Source organism: Malania oleifera, chromosome 8 (assembly GCF_029873635.1).
Source record: "Malania oleifera isolate guangnan ecotype guangnan chromosome 8, ASM2987363v1, whole genome shotgun sequence".
Lineage (NCBI taxonomy): Eukaryota > Viridiplantae > Streptophyta > Magnoliopsida > Santalales > Ximeniaceae > Malania > Malania oleifera.
In genome coordinates, this window is record NC_080424.1 from 40,526,640 (window position 1) to 40,545,464 (window position 18,825).

The 18,825-nt window shown below is 36.2% G+C and overlaps 1 protein-coding gene across 1 annotated transcript in view; it reads right to left on the bottom strand.

Annotated features, from left to right (window-relative positions):
- Positions 1-445: 445 nt before the first annotated feature.
- LOC131162652 (uncharacterized) overlaps positions 446-18,825 on the bottom strand; it is a 44,643-nt gene continuing 26,263 nt past the window's right edge. Inside the window, exons 2-3 of the mRNA XM_058119261.1 lie at positions 1,011-1,104; positions 446-905 (exon numbers count right to left, since the gene is read on the bottom strand). Coding sequence (XP_057975244.1) covers positions 781-905; positions 1,011-1,104 — 219 coding nt within the window. The 3' untranslated portion in view covers positions 446-780. The remainder of the gene's footprint in view (positions 906-1,010; positions 1,105-18,825) is intronic.

The window sequence follows — 18,825 nt, forward strand, 5'->3', positions numbered from 1 at the left end:
TCTCAGTTTTCCTGTCAGAGTCCACACGTAAGCTCATGATTTGCAGTAGTACGACAATACAGACACGGAGGCATACAGCAACTCCCCAGCTCTTGATTCCACGTCATGGTAGTTTCCTGTTAACCTGAAGTCGTCGTTGGTAGTTTCCTTCAGTCATTCCAGAGTGCCTGAACCAGCACAGATGATCGACGGAATTCAAATAAGAACCCATTGATGCATGAGAATATATCTTATAAACTCGTACTGTTACAATTCTGAAACCTTATGGTGAATCAATTTCATCAAACAACCGGAAAAATGTTTTGAGGGTAGGGAAAGAAGAGGGAAAAAATTTACCTTTTTATGTTTGAATGTTGATATGAAGAAAAATAAAATATTTAATAAACCAATAATTAAAATTTTGATTTTACATATGATTAAATTTTCATTTTTCTCAAAAATTTAATTATATTGAAAAGCACTTTATTCAGAACGATATTTGATGCATAGAGAATATAAAGCACTTTATTCAGAATGATATTTGATGCATAGAGAATATATTGCACAATATATTTTCTCTTTTTTTTATCAAATCATGCCTAAAGCTTTGAATGCCCAAAACTAATTTCCCACGAATTCTGATGGGAATTGAACCATTGGCCCCCATAATCTCTCAAATGGGCAAATGATTAATTGGACAGAGAATCACGGAAGAGTGATGAGCTTTGGTCTAAAACTCAAGAGCTGGGTAAAATATTTTCATCTCCTCGGTGTCATTATTAAGCCTTCTGTCAACAGACATCAGCTTCCTAATTTCAGATGATAAACATCATGCCAAGTCGAATTATAACAGAAGCAGCTCTCATTATGGATAACTACAGAAGTTGATGTCAATATTTTTCTGCTGCGTGTAGAGTTGCAGGTACCTGAACATTGTGTATCATTGAAAGGAAGCATGATTACAGTATAAAATACACTGGTTTTGCAGCAAGTAGTGCTAAATTTATAGGCCACATACAATCGTTGCTTACAACAGTCAGCTGCGCACAAAACATTAACAGCGGGAAATTTCCGACATTTGAATGCCAACTGGTCCAATGTCTTCATCACATCATCAGAGTTACCCTGAAAACAAAACATACTTGTATGTCAAGACAAGAGTTCAGAAAAACATAATGGTTCACAAAACAAATCATTACAATAGTTTGCAAATGAGTATATGCGACTTGACTACAAACTAGGTATGCAATCAGGACTTCACCATCAAAGTGACTATTCAGGCCCACCTGGAAATCTAACAGTTTTTAGGGGGGACAGCTAAGAGATGATACTACCTATAAAAGAAAGCCACAAACGACAAACTAGGTTTTCAGTCAGGTCTTCAACTCAGAAGCGACTATTCGGACCACCTGGAAATTTACCAGTTTGCAGATGATAGCTAAACGATAACAAATACAACCTTTCAAAGAAAGCTGCGGCTATTTATTGTATTGAACATATTTTTGGTCATCATTCACTCACAGCACATGCACACAGACAAACAAAGCGCATGCATTGGGTTCAGCCTGGTGTGTATTGATTGGGGCTTAGACTGCTGTGCTCCTAGTTGTTTGGTTTGTCATATAGCTAATCCTTGAGCGCTGTTGTGTGCTGCCCCTACTCTATTTAGTTGCTGGCTGCACTGGTTTGGGTCTTCTCCGTGGTCTGTAGGCCTTCCCTGCAATATGGCATTCTTTTATTTGACTGGGCAGTTCTGAGGACTTTATCTATAACTTCTATAAATAAAGGTCAAATAATGCACAGATCGTAACATGTAAAATATTTGATAAATGACATGAAGGTGGTGGTTCTGGTAGAAGTGCCAGTTATTGAGGTGCTCATGTTTGCACTTGATTCTAGAAGAAAAAACACAATATTGCTGGTCGTTGCAGAGATCTTCATGGCAAATGAGCTTCGGCCAATAAGTTCTTTGCCTAGTGGTGATACTAAAGTGGATTCCTCTACCTAGTTTTCCTACCGAAAGGATGAATACCCATTAGTACCAAGAGGAATTCAATAATCTTGTCTGTGTGGTCCAGCAGCTTCAAGCAAAGTATTATACTGCATACAGTGCAACTGGGATCCTGAATTAGTTATTTTGGCACAATTCTTAAATTTTGATTTCAAACTAAAATTTTGAGGCTTCGAAAGTACAGAAACTCCAATGAAAATTTCAATGTCGATGTTGATTCTGATTTCAATTTTTTTAAAAAAATAATGGAAATTAAGAGGAATGCACGTAATTCCATTATGAAACTTTAGAAACTATTGATCGACATAATAATGCAAAATTTAGAACAGAAAAATTTATAAATAAAACACATCATGCGATCAACTACATTTATGTGGTGCATACTAAAAAATAGCCATAATATAATCATCACATTAACCATATTCAATTAGTATAAATGAAATTCATAAATGGCATTGTTTTTTTTTTTCAGTAAGAATTAAGTTCATATATTAATCAGCTGGACAGGCAATAGCCAATACATCAGAACAAGAGACAGCTCCCAAAACAAAGATGACATCAAACAGTGCACAACGAAGCAAACATCACAAAACAGAGCACAATAAATTTCTCCTTGATTTACAGCTTCAGGATTCTGCACTTTCCCCACAGCAAATCATCTTTATATCATTTATGATCAGCATCGCAATAATATCAGACCTAAGGCTTCTTTTATTATATGGAGGCTACCCACACTAATTTGTACAGTTCTTCCTGTTTTGCGTTTCCCAAATTGGAGAGCCTACTCAAATTGGCATCCCAATTTGACCCTGCTCTCAGTATACTCTTCTTGCAAGCTATTTGATAAGCTTCTATTAAGGGATGACATTTAACGAACAAATGCTCCCTAGATTCTAGATAAGACCCGCAAATATTGCATCTTGAGTCTACTGTTCTATTCCATTTTGATATTCTCTCTGAAGTGAGCAATCTAGTAATTTAATATGGCCAGCCATGCTATGAAAAAATATTTCAGAATGCTGTGCTTGATCCAAATTATTTTTTGCACTTCTCTCTATTGTAAATTTCATCAGAAATTTCAACAATTTTGTGGAATGTCAATACCAAGCTCTGGGGGGGAGCAAGGGTTGCTCCATATGCACCCCTTCATGCAAATCACATAAAACAAGGTGTTCTTGACATATAACAAATACAAGAGCCAATCAAACAAACAGCCAACGAAATGAAAACACAGGTAGAATTCAACTGAGCAATAGGTGAGAACGTCTAAAAATGATCAATATCATACATTTGGGTATTAGCTCTTGGCCACTTGAGCTTCAAGTCTTTCAATAGATGATGAACCTTTTTTTTACTGTGATGTAGGATGGGATGTGGGTCACGCCTTTATCTACTGATCAGTTTGACCCAATTTGGAGCCCAAGAAAAGGTCCTAAACCCAAATACGTTTAGTTTAATTAAAAAGGGGTTATGAGTGGGGTTTGTGAATATACAGGTAGTTAGGACTAATAATTTTTTTATGTTTTATTTTTATTTTTTTCTAAATTTGTGTGTTAAAATCATGTAAAGATGGTTTGTGAATTTGAAATTGAGAATCTTATGTGTGTTTTACGAACCCCCCCCCCCCCCCCCCCCCAAGTGTATCTTCTACTACCTTGTATTCTCTCTTTTCTTCATTTGTCTTCTTTTTCCCCTCCCTTATCCCTTCCCTGTTTCTCTTGCTTTCCTTTCTTCCCTGCTCCATGCTACATCATTTGTATTACAGAAAAACTCGATCACTCACGCTGGCCATCCCAAATTCAAATCACAACCACATATATTTATCTTTGCATCAGAGTCGCAACCTAGAGCCACTTTAAGTTCTCTTCTGTTGCTGCCAACCATGTTTCAGATCAGAGAAATCTTACAATTTCAAATGCATACCATATGCTGTTCATTACTTCCAAATTTTCAAGAAACTACAGTTGCAAACCTTCATTTTCGAACACCACAATGCTGGAATCCATTTGAGACGTGCCGCACCATTAGATACAGATACCATCAAAATGTCAACCCCCAAAATTTTGTTGCTATCTGACCACATGTTTGCTCCAAGTATTCCATGTGCAATCTAAAAGAATTTTTCAGCCAGCAGCCTTTTGATTTGTCACATTTGCTGGACCTTTTTCATCACCAAAACACTATCACTACTGAACTCACCACCCCTGATATTCTTTAGCACTGAAAAACCATCATTGGAAAGTCACCCCTGGTGATGCACATATGAATTCTTTTTGCCCTTATTCCGCTACTACAAGAATTGCAAAAAAAGGGGAGGCAGGGTGAAAAATCTGTTGCAGCCATGATATTCTAACTTCATTTGCCATATTTTGAAGTTGTCCAATAGAAATTTACTATGTAATGCTTAGGGTCTTTGGCGAGATATAGTTGCAACAAAATTTTATAAATGAAAAAGTAAGGAACAAAATCAGCAACATGGTGGCTAGTGTCGAATTATCATCAAAGTAAAATTGTTATTTTGTAGGGTACAAAACATGGAATTGGAGACAATTACAAGTAATTTGAATAGGCTAACAACTTATGCTGCAGCCCTGGATAAGAAGCATTAATTGATTTAGTTCTGCACTGTTGTTTCCCACATTTTGAGCTATGCGAATACTGAAATGATCATTTGAATAAATGGAATTGAATTGGAAGTTTTAAGGTTTTTAATGGTGATTACCCCCCCTAATGAATTGTTGATTGGTATTTCCCATAGTTGTTAGAATATTACTATTCACAATTTGACTCATAGGATTCATATCAATTCCACACCAAATCAATTCGAATCTTACTAGTAAATCTAAAATCAACTGCAATTAGCTTCCATTCCTCGTCTACGTCAGTTTTTTTGTGCTAAAAAAGAGGAAAAAATAGAATTTTAGGTCTCATATTGCTTTCGCAAAACCATTCTTCACTCTTGGAGTATAGTGCTCTGCCATTGAGAAAAAGAGGCATAACACACATGGGTTAAGGTGTTACTCACAATTTATTATGTTGTTAAGATTCAAAAGCTGTTTCTTTTTTTTTTTTCAAGTATTTTTTTCAGTAATTATCATTTTTAAAGTTAATTATTTTTCTTTTAATTCAAGAAAGAGTATGCATGAAATGTTTTTTTTATTTAATTGTTCATAAACACTAAAAGTTTTGTTTTTTAATTAGAGTAAAAGACACTCACCTCACCCGAGGTTTGGCAAAAAGACAAATAACTCCCTTGAGATTTCAAAAATTCCACAAACCTCCCCTGAGATTTGCCAAAAAGACATAGACCTCCTCTTAAAAAATTTGTCTCTTTGCAAGATATAAAAGGAAGTTTGCGTCTTTTTGGAAAACCTCAAGAGAGGTCCTTGGAATTATTGAAACCTTAGTTGAGGTCTCTAGAATTTTTGAAACCTCAAGGAGGTCACTGTCTTTTTGTCAAACCTCAGGGGAGGTCAATGTCTTTTGCCTTTTTATTTATTATTATTTTTCTCAATTCCTTCAATTAAACAAAATAATGTTCATTTTATTAATTATAATTTCTTGACTCATTCCCTTACTTTTTAGTTCAGAGAAAGCATACACATGAAATGTGATTTGTTTTTCTTTTTATTGTCAAAATGTAAATGTATTGAACTATTTTGCTTCTTGTTTATATATCAATATATGCATGCCATTTAGAATTGATTTTGGAAATTTGTACCGAAACTTCAGATTTGGTTCGATTCTTGATTTGACAACTATGGTATTTCCTTTGGAGAGCAATTTTCGATGGTATGACATGAATGAAGGCGAATCTATATTTGCCTGAATAGAAATTGAAGGGTAATGCTCAAATTTGGTGGCTTAAACAACATAAGATCTTTAAAAACAAAAATATATGGTGAGATTAAAAGAGGTATAAGATGAAGTGAGTCATAGGAATTGTTTGTACCCCCCAACTTTTGAAGCAGGAGACAAAATAGTAGTGACTACACTAGCAGCTTCTATCATTTGGCTATTTGTGCCAACAAAGAATTGAAAGATGATGGGGATGCAGTACAAATTGCCACTCAGATAGAGGAGCATATGTAGCATAATCCTTGTATAATTTTGGTGTTTCCCTTATCTATGGTATGGCAAAGAATATTGTCTTGAATTTCACTGGGGAGACTTCGGATTTTTTTGTGAAGCTAGATGAGCTTGAAGAAAAATTAGGATGACATGATGACGAGGACTTGGAGATTGGTTGATCTTCAAAGGAAGTCACTAAGGATGTTGTGCTTTCCTTTGATATGCTTTATCTCAAATTTATACTGTAAGAACCAATTAGCTAACCTAAGAAGTTGTCCTTGCGGGAGGATCTTTTTCTTGAATTGTATCATCTTTGGAAAAGATGACATGTCCATCTCTACTGTAAAAGTATGTCCAATTAGATAGAACTCAATTTCTCAATCGCCCTATTTACCACCAAGATCTCCTTGAACATGGAGTGATAATGCAATTCATATTTTTTGAATGCTCCACTCTTGTACCCACAAATGTGTTTAGTCCCATATTCTTTTTCTTCAATTAAGGCTGCACCCAAGTAATTGTCACTTGCATCAGTTTGCAGGATTCTTTTCCCCTGTTAGGAATCTAGCGAGGTGGAAATTGCATGGCCATTCCTCTAAGCGACCTTATCGCTTCAATGTGTCTAGATTCCCATGGGGGTACATCTTTCTTTTTCAATAGCTGATGTAGTGATGTATAAACTGTCAACTTTGGGACAAAGTCTGCCATGTAATTGACAATACCAAAAAATTGTTGCAGTTATTTTGTCGTCATCAGAGTGTCTGGGAAAGTGTTAAGCTGTGTTGCAATGTGTGGCTGCAATTCATACTTCCCTTGGCTTATCTTCATCCCAAGGAAATCAATTGCTTCAACCTCAATTATCATCTTCTTTTCTGACAACATAATTCCATAGTGCACAACAATCTCCTTAAACTGATTTAAGAGTTTTGCATGTGATGCCATGTCCCTTGAGAATAGAAGAATATTATCAATGTAGATCAAGGCATGATAAAGAATGGGCTGGTAGATCATTGCCCTTTAGAAGATGGATGGGGCCACCTTAAGCCCAAATGGCATGATAGTCTATTGGTAGTGAAAATTGGGAATGCAGAAAGTTGTCATTAGCCTATCATCTGGATGGATACCCAATCGCTAGAAGCCCGCTTTCAAGTCAAACTTTGAGAAGATTTGGGTCTTCGATAATTGTGAAAATAAGTTGGCCCGATTTGATAATGGGAATTTGTCATCAAAAAGAAAATGGTTGAGGGGCTGATAATTGATGATGAGCTTGAGTTTTCCTCCAGCTTGCTCAACCATCTTATAGACATAGGAAGTTTCGCAAGCCTATTGTGACTTTGTGGGCTCAATAAGTCCTTCTTGCAATTGGGTCAGCTCATTCTAGGTCAGTAAATAGTGCTCTGGATTCATTCCCTTATGGCTTGCCTTCGTTGGGTTGATATCTTCCTCTTGAAAGGAAAACTGAAAAAGAACTCATGATTCTTCCACAATGGCTTTGAATATTTCCTTAAGCATTCACTATGGCTGTCTGCACTGTTTGCCTGGATTAATTGGGCCTTAATTTCTTCCAAGGACTGAGTGATATGAAAGAGATTAGGGGTCTTGGTCCATTGCAAAAGATATGACCTGAACTTTAATCCTTGTTTTGTCCAGTGGACCTTGTTTAAGTGTTGGATGATGTCAAATCCAACGATGAGATCTTTGTTAGGAAGGTTTGACCCAAAGAATGTGGCCTTGATTAAGCATGCTAGATGAATCTTAATATAGATTCGCACACTCTTTCATTTGACTTGAAAATGCTCCCTATTTACTGCTTTGAAACCTTGATTACATGGCTTCCATTTGTCTTTCAAAAGAATGTTTGGCTTTAGAAAGCTGCATGCTACTTCTATGCCAACGAATGCAATAACTTTGATTGGCTATGAGTACTTATCAGCTAGTATCCAGATTGAAGCAAAGGGTGACACATAGTCTCCTTTCTTGAACTGTGCTGACAAAGATTCTTGGATAGAATAGAGGTTGTGAACCTCCTCTTCTGTTGATACCACTGAGTGCCATTCATTATTAATGGGTTGGATATGGGTACGTTCCATACTTGAGTTGACCTGATAGCTCTTGAAATCTTCACCTTCTTCATCTGAAGAGTCTGATAGGTTCGTCTATTCGCTCTGTTGGAAAGGAAGGATGGAGTCTTCATTTTGCTTATCGATAGAGAAAACAGATTCAATGTCATTGTCTGAATCCCAATCTGACTTTATGCAGCATCTGAATCAGCTTAATTCTTTTTCATCTCTGCAGAAGTCTTTTTTGCATAATGCCCCTTTTGATTGCAAATATAACATTGATGATCCTTTGGATCTTTCCTGTGCTTCTTTTTTCTCAAGTATTTCTAGCATTTCTCCTTGTGTTTGGATTTTCTAGTTTTTCTAGGAAGATAAACATCCTCTTTTTTTCCCGTTGAATAGGAGCACTGCTTGTCTCCTTTGCATTTGATGAGAAGATCCTTCCTTTTACATTCTTTGGTTATCTTTATGTCTGCTTTCTAGACTCTCCTGTACATGTCATACTTTCTGCAAAGCGCATCCAGATTCATAAGAGCACTTTGGTAGAGTTTACCCAGGGAAGTGCTTTGAAGTCTTTTTCCACTCATTTCAAGTTCTCGGAGAACTTCTTCTCCTAGTGGACCAGACAAGTTGTTGAGGTATGCTTGCTTGAGGTCGATATCATTTGGTGTGCAGAGAATGTAGTATCTTTCAAAAGTAAGATTATAATTTCTTTAAGTGAGAAGCATTTAATCTTTATGTACTCTTCTCTGGCTTGGGTAACATGGTCCTCCCAAGCACCACAGAATTCTTCAAGGATTGTGGATACGAAAACATCAATATTCGGAAATTGTAAAATCTACAACTGCCTATAATCTCCAAGATTTATCCACTAGATTCTGACTCTCCAGACAAATTTATAAACAACCCTTCCTATGATCTCTTTAAGGGTAATCCCTTCTTTCATCAGCTCTACTGTAGGCATAGAGCTCAAGGATCCTATTCCTCCATTGGTTTGGAGGAATTCCTTCTAATGTAATGGTTGGTCCATTATCATTTGAACTACTTGAGCTTTGCATAGAAATAGCTGATGAGGTATTCTCTAAGAGATTGATGTTGTCATCTATACCTTCATCGTATGTGGGATTGTCGTACTCTGAATTGTGAGTGGATAGCTGGGTCACCATCGTGGCTCTTGGAGGCCACATCTCTCCCTCAAATGATTCATCATACGTTTTGATAGGAAGTGCTGATCTTGGAGTGTCTTCTTGTTGTGCTTCCCCTAGATCCCGCTACAATGGATCAACCATCTAAACAAGAAGTTTGGTGATAGAGTTTTCTTTTTCCTAAACTCTGATATGTGGCTTTTGATCTGGGATACTTGATTCTCCCATTTTTTTCTTATCCTTCTTCTAAGCAATGGAGGCTGCTATTGATTCAACCCTCTGGGTTTGGGTTGGCCTTTGAGCATACTGCCTCTTTTTGAGGTAAAGAAAGGAGTCACTACCTCTAAAGGATGTTTGCATTATTATAGGCTGATACGTTGGATAAGGAGAGCTGAAAGCCAAAGTGGATGTGGAAATAGAGGATCTATCCTCGCCTGTCTATGCTAATATTGCTAGCTTTGCTTGAAAGAATTTAGCAGAGCCTTAAGGTGTTGCATTTCTGCCTCTTTCTTTTTGAAAGTAGGAGAGAATGCTGACATGTGCTCGATCATTTGCATAAGTTCCTCATGCAACCTCTTGGTGATTTAGGAAAAAGAAGAACAACTCCTAGCAAAAACTGAAGAAGAAATACGAAGATGAAAATCCAACAGTCGGCTTTTTAGGAGAGCCACCAGGGAAGTTTGACAACTTTGTCAAATATGAAGGAAAGAAGGTACAAAATGATGATCTTGCCCACGTTAACATGCTAAGATTTTCAAGCTATGATGGTGACTTTCCACCACTAGAGTACAAAGATGTGAGGTACCGAACAAAACACTCCTAGAAGATTAGAGATCCAATTGTCATCAACTAGACAGATCTACTAAGCAGGTGTCTCCAGCGAAGGTAGCGCTCAACTAGCAATCAAAGAATGCCCTTGCCCAAAATAGAATGTTACAACAAATTGTTGATAACCAAAGGGTTACTACCCTATGAAAGACTCCAAAAAATTGGATGAACTTCTCAGATGCAACTAGCAATTAAGTGTTTCGAGTATTAGGGTTTTGGGCATCATGCTACACAATGTCTTAACAAGGTAATGATAATAGCCAAAAAGTAGATGACAATGCCCCCACGAAATTGAAGCTTAGATCAAAGTTCCCACTTTGACAAACATGTCAATATTGGAGATAGTTTATTACTTTGAAGTATCCTCCCATTCCAAAATATTGAAGGAAACAAAGATTGAAGATGAATCAACATTTTTTAGACTAAGATTTGTGCTTCAGTTGCCTGATAGTTGCATAAAAGTAGTTTCTAAAGTAGCTTCACAAGAAGAATTTGAAGGTTGAATCGCATCCTGATCCATACAAGATTGCTTGGGTGAACAAAAGTCCATGATCATTGCTTGCATACTTCCAATATTGGTTTGATTATGGAGATAGGCTAGTGGGGTCCCCTTCCTCTCAAAATTTACCACATTCTAGGAATGTTCGTGGTTGTTTGATAGGGATGGTTATGCATGATGATTAATAAAATTCATATACCTTTTCCTTTGGCAAGAAGAGGTACAAGTTGATGACATATCAATCTCTTCTACTAGCCAAATAGAAGCATCCCACCGATTCCTTTCTTATGAAGTGCGATGATTCCTTTCACCATAATGGGCTTCTTACTATTTTCTGCACAGCCAAGTTATTTCAGATGAAGAGAATAAATGTAGTATAAGAGGCAGGTTATTGGATGGATCATTTCAACCCAATTTGGAGGCTAATTTTAAATAATAAGGTCAAAAGGTTGTTGGATCCTAAACATAAATGTGTTTAGCTTAATTGGTAATTAGGCATACACATGTGTGTGATTTATAAATAAAAAAATGTCCTTAGGAGTTTATTGGTAATTTTCTTTTATTTTAGTCTTTCATATAGTGTTCTGAAATCATGTAAAAGACAACTTTTGATTTGAAATTGAGAAGTTATCTTATGTGTTTTCCCACTTGTATCTTTGTCTTCCTTCGGCTTCTTCTCTTCTCTTTTGTTTCTATCTTTCCCCATTTCTCTCACTTTCCTTTCTTGCACCCATTCTACATCATGCTATAGGCCCAACAACACCTAACCAACTCCTTACTATGCCTACAATAAGTCATGGCCTCATTCCTACACTCACTGCATGCTTCCACCTAGGATTAGCAAGGAGAATGAATCAAAATAAAGGAAATAGATACGGTAAAAGAACATACAATTGAAGATGAAGAATTGAACCATAATTAGCAATTGGTTAAGTAAGCAAAGACTACTATGTACAAGTTTTCCTTTCAAATGAGCAGTTTGGCAAGTCCAAGTCAAGTAGGAAAGAATATCAACGTCAAGCAAATGTCACGGTCCGACTATTTTCACACCCTTGTGAAGGGTCGTGCGGCGCTAGCTAAAGCACTCTTGTTTAACTAGTCAGCCTATTGTTTACCAACATTCATCCACGAAGCACTTTCATTAACATTCATTCAGATAGCAGTGGAAACAGTAATCAATTCATGAAAGTCGTGGTAAGCAAGCAGTAAACATTGAAGCAAACATAATTCATTAACCAATCCTCCGTTAACATGGTGTACTTAGCGAGGGAGGCAAGTAGGCTAAGCATGTTGACAATTGCTAGTGAGTTTTACAATGACTGATGAACACTCACCCTCTTTAGAGACCCTCAATAGTTTTTATCAAATGCAATAATGTCTGTTACAGCTGACTAGTCAAAAGCGCTCACTTGGAGTAGGGGGGATGGTTTACCTCTAGAGCTCCATACCTAGCATCTCGTGTTTTTGGATATATTTCCTTTGCTTATGCTCTGCATATTGATCAAGACAAGTTGTCTCCACTTGCAAGGAAATTTTTTTCTTTGTTGGGTATTCTCTGACTTAGAAGAGTAACAAGTGTAATGGTCCTCACGCTTGTTGGAAGTATGTTAGCGCTTATGTAACATTTTTTCAGGGGACACTATTTTGTTTTTTTGTGGGGTGTTCATAAGAGGAGTTTATTTTTATTCCTTTTAACTATTAATGGTTTTCCATCTTGCAGCAATCCCCCTGCTTATGTGGGCTTTTTTTGGGAAGAAGATGGAAGTGTCCCCTAAAGGAATAAGGTTAGGAGGATCAATACAAGATGGAAAACTCAAATAGTTAACAAAATAAAAATAAACTCCTCAAAGGAACATCTAACATGAGAAAAATAAGGTGTCCCCTAAAAAAAATCACCTAAGTACTAACAAACTTTCCACAAGTGGAAGGACCATAACACCCATAACCAACAAAGTCAAATTTAACTGCAAGAGGAGACAACTTGTCTTGATCATTCGGAACATGAATAAAGAAAATACAACCAAAAACACAAGACACTAGGAACATGGAATTCTCAAGGTACAGTATGCCCCCCTAACCCAAGTGAGCAAATAGTATTAGTTGGGCTATAAGGATCAATTTGTGAACCGAATGCCTCACCTAGCAGATGCATGTGACTCCCAAAACCATAGCCAATCAATGAGATTCAAAATGCCAAGGCTTAAAAAATCAAATGAAGGTAAGCTACATGGTTGGCCTTATAAAGCTCTCTAAGGAAAGCCTTGCTTCCCTCCCCCCTCCCATTATCAAGTGGAAAGTCTTCACTTAGGAGACCCTAGTACTATGCCCTTGCGTTCTTGTTTATGATTGTAAAGTGTTAGTGGTTATTTCAGTCATTCAGTAAAATATTAGTGTGCTAGTTATGTTAATGAGTGAACTAGTAAGGGTATTATGATCATTGATACGTACTTGACATAGTTATAAACAGAGGGAGATATCCATCATTGTGATTAGGTCATCTATTTTATTCAATACTTAATCATGGTATCAAAGCATGATCCAACTGAAAACCTACTACCAAATCAAACCCTAAATTTGATTATACTTCATAAATCTGCTATTATAGGATGATCAGCCACACCTTTAAAGACTAGGAACAAGTCCCGAGGTCACTAGAGCAGTCACTAAAAACTTCCTAGACAACATTGCCTTCTTCAGAATCTCAAGAATCCTTGCATATTTCGCAAAACCAACATCATATCTAATCATAGAACCCTCTTGTGGAACTCGATGAAACCCTAAATTGCATGGATGTGCATGCATCTGAATGTAGTCTAACAAAAAATTTTGTGCCTTGAAATTAAGATAAGAAAATTTTGTACAAATATATTTTTTTTTAAAGAAAATGGGTACAATCTCTTTGCGAATTCTTTACAATGAAGAATTAATAAAAATTCCTTTGATTCGATCTCCTTGAAAGTGGATATGAAAGTTTCAGCACTAGAGGTGTGTGTCCCCAAACAAGGCGGTGGTGGATCTTCCAATGACAAACTTGAAGGTCGATGGAAGACAGACTAGTGGCAAGCTTCAATATCCCCAAAGAGATTTGTCGATTTAAGGGCTCAAGGAGCATATTCCCAAACAAAGTGGTGGTGAATCTTCCGAATGACAAAATTGAGGATTTTTTAGACAACGGATTTGTATCCAATTTTTTATGGCGTGAGCTTGATCATGAATGATGGATGTTTGAAAGAAGAATAGATCACAAGAGATAGATCAAAAATTTAAATGTTCTTCAATTGCCAACAATGCTGAAGAACGAAGGCTTGATTGTTGATGAATGCATTCTTCTTCAGATTTTTGGTCCCTTCATTTCAGCCAAGCCATAAAAGGTAATTATATGCAAGGATGAGCTCAATAAAATAATTAGCCATAAATTTTATTTTATTTTGACTAATTAAATGAATTATAGGCATTCATAATTTTTTAATAATTACAAATGCCCCTACTTCAAGGCTCATCTGTGTGCAAGCTTGTTTGCAAAAAAGGCAATGTTTGGAGTCATTTTTTAATGGGCTTTTAATATTTGTGCTTTTTTTAAGGCCAAACAAAAAGGTTTGTGTTAAACCATAGTAGCCTATCTTCCATACCCTCATGTTTCAAAAAGTATAAATTACCATGTCCCTAACGTTTTAATCCAACGCCTACTTTTGCTTCATTGGCCACCTCACCAACTTGTGCCTTAGAAAGAAGAAAAGCTAGATTAAGAAGACATGTCCTACTCACCATTGCCGAACTAGCCCTTTATGTCCTGATTTTCTTTGTATGTTGTGACACAATATGCCTCCTTCAAATCATACATGGTCATCGATCAACACCATAACATTGTTTGGCTTACTTCTACACACTCCAAAGGTATATAATAATAATAATTGTTGGAGCCAAAAATTGACCTGATTAACCAAATCGACCGCAACCTCGATCACCTGCTAAGAATCAAGAGAAAGAGCCAGAGGACCCGAGGTGTACTCCAGGGAGGGGATCACTCCAATGCCTAAGTTAGGGAATATGGAATGATTGAATTATTGCAACAGTAAAAAGATGGTGGGAATGAGATGTCTTACCTCTTCCTAGAGTACCCCTTTCTAGACTTGTTATGGCCTTCCTTACATTAATTTTCTAATTAAGGAGGGCTTATAAGGGAGTTATGGACTTTAATTAGATAAATGGCCTTTATTCTAACTTTTATTGGGGGATTACAAGGGTTTCATTATCTCCTTTAATTGTCTTTCATGTCTTTATTGGCCTATTGACTTTGTGCAATGGCCTTATCACTACTTGTTGATTAAGGTGTAAATTTGATGTTCAATCAATGATGATGATCTTATACACAGACACATGTACATATAAAACTTCAACTCCAATACTTACTTTGTAACGATGCTTTATATATATATAAAATATATTTCTTTAAGGATTTTAAAGAACATAATACATTTCTTTAAGGATTTTAAAGAATGAATTGAAGGAATTTGTTTGGACCATTCTATTCATAAAAGTATTTCTTTTTCTTCATAGGTTTGGCAATTTTGAACAAGCTTTTGCATGATTCTTCTTGGGCATAACCTTTTTTGCACTTTTCCACTTCAAAATGTTAGGTCTTTTGAGGCATGTCATTTACCCCCTCTATGTATCTTGTAATGATAATACAATTTTTCTTTTTTTATGTTCTAATTACCAAAGGCAAATCACCAACAAATCTTTCTGGCTTCACTTCTTGAGTCTCTTTCTTGGCATGTTGTCTTGGTAATACAGTTTTACCATCACCCAAATGTTGTAGCTACCAATGGACGATCGCCAATATGTCTTCCTAGCTTACTTCTAGAACTTCCTGATACGTCATCTTGCTAATACAATTTTACCCTCACCCAAATGTTGTAGTTACCAATGATCGATCACCAATACCTCTTCCTAGATTGGCCTTTGTACTAACATCCTTGCCACATCATCTTAGTAATACAATTTTACCCTCACCCGGATATTGTAGTTACCAATGACCAATATGTTTTCCCATATTGGCACGTAAATTAAGTTCCTTGGTGCGTTGCCTTGGTAAAACTATTATACCCTCACCTGGATGTTGTAGTTATCAATGACTAATCGCCAATACGTCTTTTAAATTGGTTTTTGGACTAAACTTCCCTGGCAGATCATCTTGGTAATACAATTTTACCCTCACTCAGATGTTGTATATGTCTTCCCGGATGGGCTCTTGAACTTACTTTCTTGGCACGTCCTCTTGATAATACGAGTTTACCCTCTCTTGTTAATACGAGTTTACCCTCCCCCGAATGTTGTAGACATCAATCACCGATCACCAATGTCTTCTTGAATTGCACCTTATGGAACTTTAGATCTTGCAATTGTAAAATTCATAAGGTAGATTTTTTCCCCTTTTTGTAAATTTATCATTGCGTTTGTTTTTTTTTTTTTTCCTTTTTTAGGTATGAATGCACAAGTATTGTAGCACAAAATTGTCTAACACTGCCAAGGTGTACGAGTTTCAATGTCACCATTAAAGGAATATCCTTTCTCAAAATGCACATTTCAAGAAAAGCATAATTCATGTACAATGTTGTTGATTCATGACAATCCCCATAAAAGTAAGGCGGATGCTACTTTGTATCCTTATCACACACCTATGATAGGCCATGTCAATATATCACCCAATGAGCATGCTCTAAATAAGCTAATGCCATTGCCTATATCCATGACAGAGTTCTCCTTAGTTAAAGGCTCCATCATGGTTATAGCACCATTACCTTGAGCATTTTTCTTCTGAACAATCATTTTTTTAATAGGGATATGGTCATCATCAAAGCTTATTGCATTTGAAAGAATGACTGGTGCAGTAGAAGCCTTTGTACTCTACTTAATCAACACTTGCATATCTTACATAATGGAAACTCTCACATTCTGTTTTGTCTATAAGCAAATGGACAAAGGGAAAGTAATACACGGCTCATGAATGACTTTGGCAGCTGCATTGCATCTTAGAACCTCATTACCAAAATATTCTCCTCTTTCTTCCACAGATAACATAGATTATCCTTTCTTTTTCGTTGTGGACTGCAATGGTCACTATCATGGTCATAGCACTTAGCACTAGGAGATATACTATTCTTGGCTTCTTCATGATTGCTCTGTGTTTCGAACCACACTCTTTTCCTTCCTACAACAATAAAGGGTGATGCTATAAGTGGAAGATGGACATTTGGTGCAAGATGGCTAATAATGTCAACTGTGGGAATTTCTATAGTCATTTCCATGATATCATCATCAATACAAACCCCCTCACGACTCAAAATCTTCAAAAAGATAGAAGGAATTATCCTTTTACTGCTTCCATATCTAGGATCGCCAAGCACGAGCAAACACCAAGTTTTATAGAGATTTGGTTGCACGTGGCTTACATCTACTCCCCAACAACTCTATTTGGGTATTCATTATTTTAAACACAATGACAACACATGCTCAAGCCGTAGGACTCAAAAATGCAAAACAAAACATTTGTCGAGGACAATCTGTGAGTCTACTAAGGCACATCATAAGTATACTAATGGTACCCAATTCATGTAAAAACTTATATAAAGAGCACTTTAGGTATCAACAAGCTAAAAATCATTATATATAAAAAATAAATAAAAAGAAAAAATGCATCATAGAAAAATTGTGGAATCATCAAAATATCATGAAATATGTAAATAGTGCATAAATCGGTACTATGTCAATGTTTCAAAATATTCACTACACAAGAGCAACATTCAAAATATTTTTTGATATTTAATCATTCAACATTTTTTCTTCGTCAAGACGAAGTAAATCATTATGATAGTTCTTGTGGTTTACGTTGATTATATCATTACTACTCGCAGTGATATTCGATGAATTGCAAATACAAAGTTTTTTTTGCTTCAAAAACAATTTCAAATCAAGGATCAATGAAGTCTTTGAAATTTTTTGGGTATTGAGGTTGTTTGATGCATTAAAAGTCTAAGCTTGTCATAGAGAAAGTACATTTTAGACTCTAGATCAAAACTAGTCTGGGTTTGGAGCCAAATACTAAATAAATAAATACACACACACACACATAGAGAGAGAGAGAGAGAGATAGAGAGACAGAGTGGGAGAGAGAAAATAATATATGGTTTGGGCTAGTCTAATAGAGCATACTCTCTCTAGCTAAATCCCTTCACATATCTTCACCTTCTTTCTCTCTTCTTTTTAATTTTCCAAGCCTAACCCTATTTCTCTTAATCAAGTTAGATATTTCAACATTAAAACATTTAATTAAAAAAAATATTTTTCTTGAATATAGATAATAGAAGCTAAAATTCATGACAATATGGCGTATTGGCATGGCACTAATGCATTAGGAGAAGTAATATCTTGAAAATCTACATCTAAATTGATGTATGAGCCTAACTAGTAGGGAAATTCGAAATTTGTTTGGGGGTTTTTTATAGGCAAATTTGCACATACCTTGACACACCCGCACCATAGACAACTCTGCTAAGGTAGATTTGAATTTTGGCATCACAAGTGACACACCAATAGATGAGCCATACTCCAATATGAATAACAATTATACTTGTTTCCAACAATTGTAACTACAAAATCTCTTCTCAGTGAATCAATTACATTTACAGAACATAGAGATATTGGTTAGCTTTGAGATGGATTATCGCGGGAATTAACTAAATGCCAATAGTTGCCCACACTGCATTATTCATTACACAGTGCTCATTAAAACGTTTTAAGTGTGAATCTTGACTAGCATTTAAATGCTTAAAAAATACAAAAATTTCCATGGAAATTTGAAATTTAGGACCATGTCTCATTGGACACATTTGCTGGATTTTTTTCTTCTTTTTTTTTTTTTTTTGGGCGCCGTGGAACAGGGGGAGATGGGGCTGTAAAAAAAAAGAAAAAGTTGAGAGAATACTAGACAGTTCCTTTTTCATTTAGCAAGTGCAAACTGACCAGAAACAATTAAATTAAAAGTTAAAGCAAGAAAATAACAATATCATGGCAATGGCTGTCACTTCTAGAATTAACTGATGCTTACAATAGGCCTCACCAGCTAAGAAGCCATGGGCCAACAAAGATACTATGAATACAGAATGGTGCAAAAGTTTTTGGAAATCTTTATGCATAACAAAAATCTTTGTTTTCATCATGAAAAAGCATAAT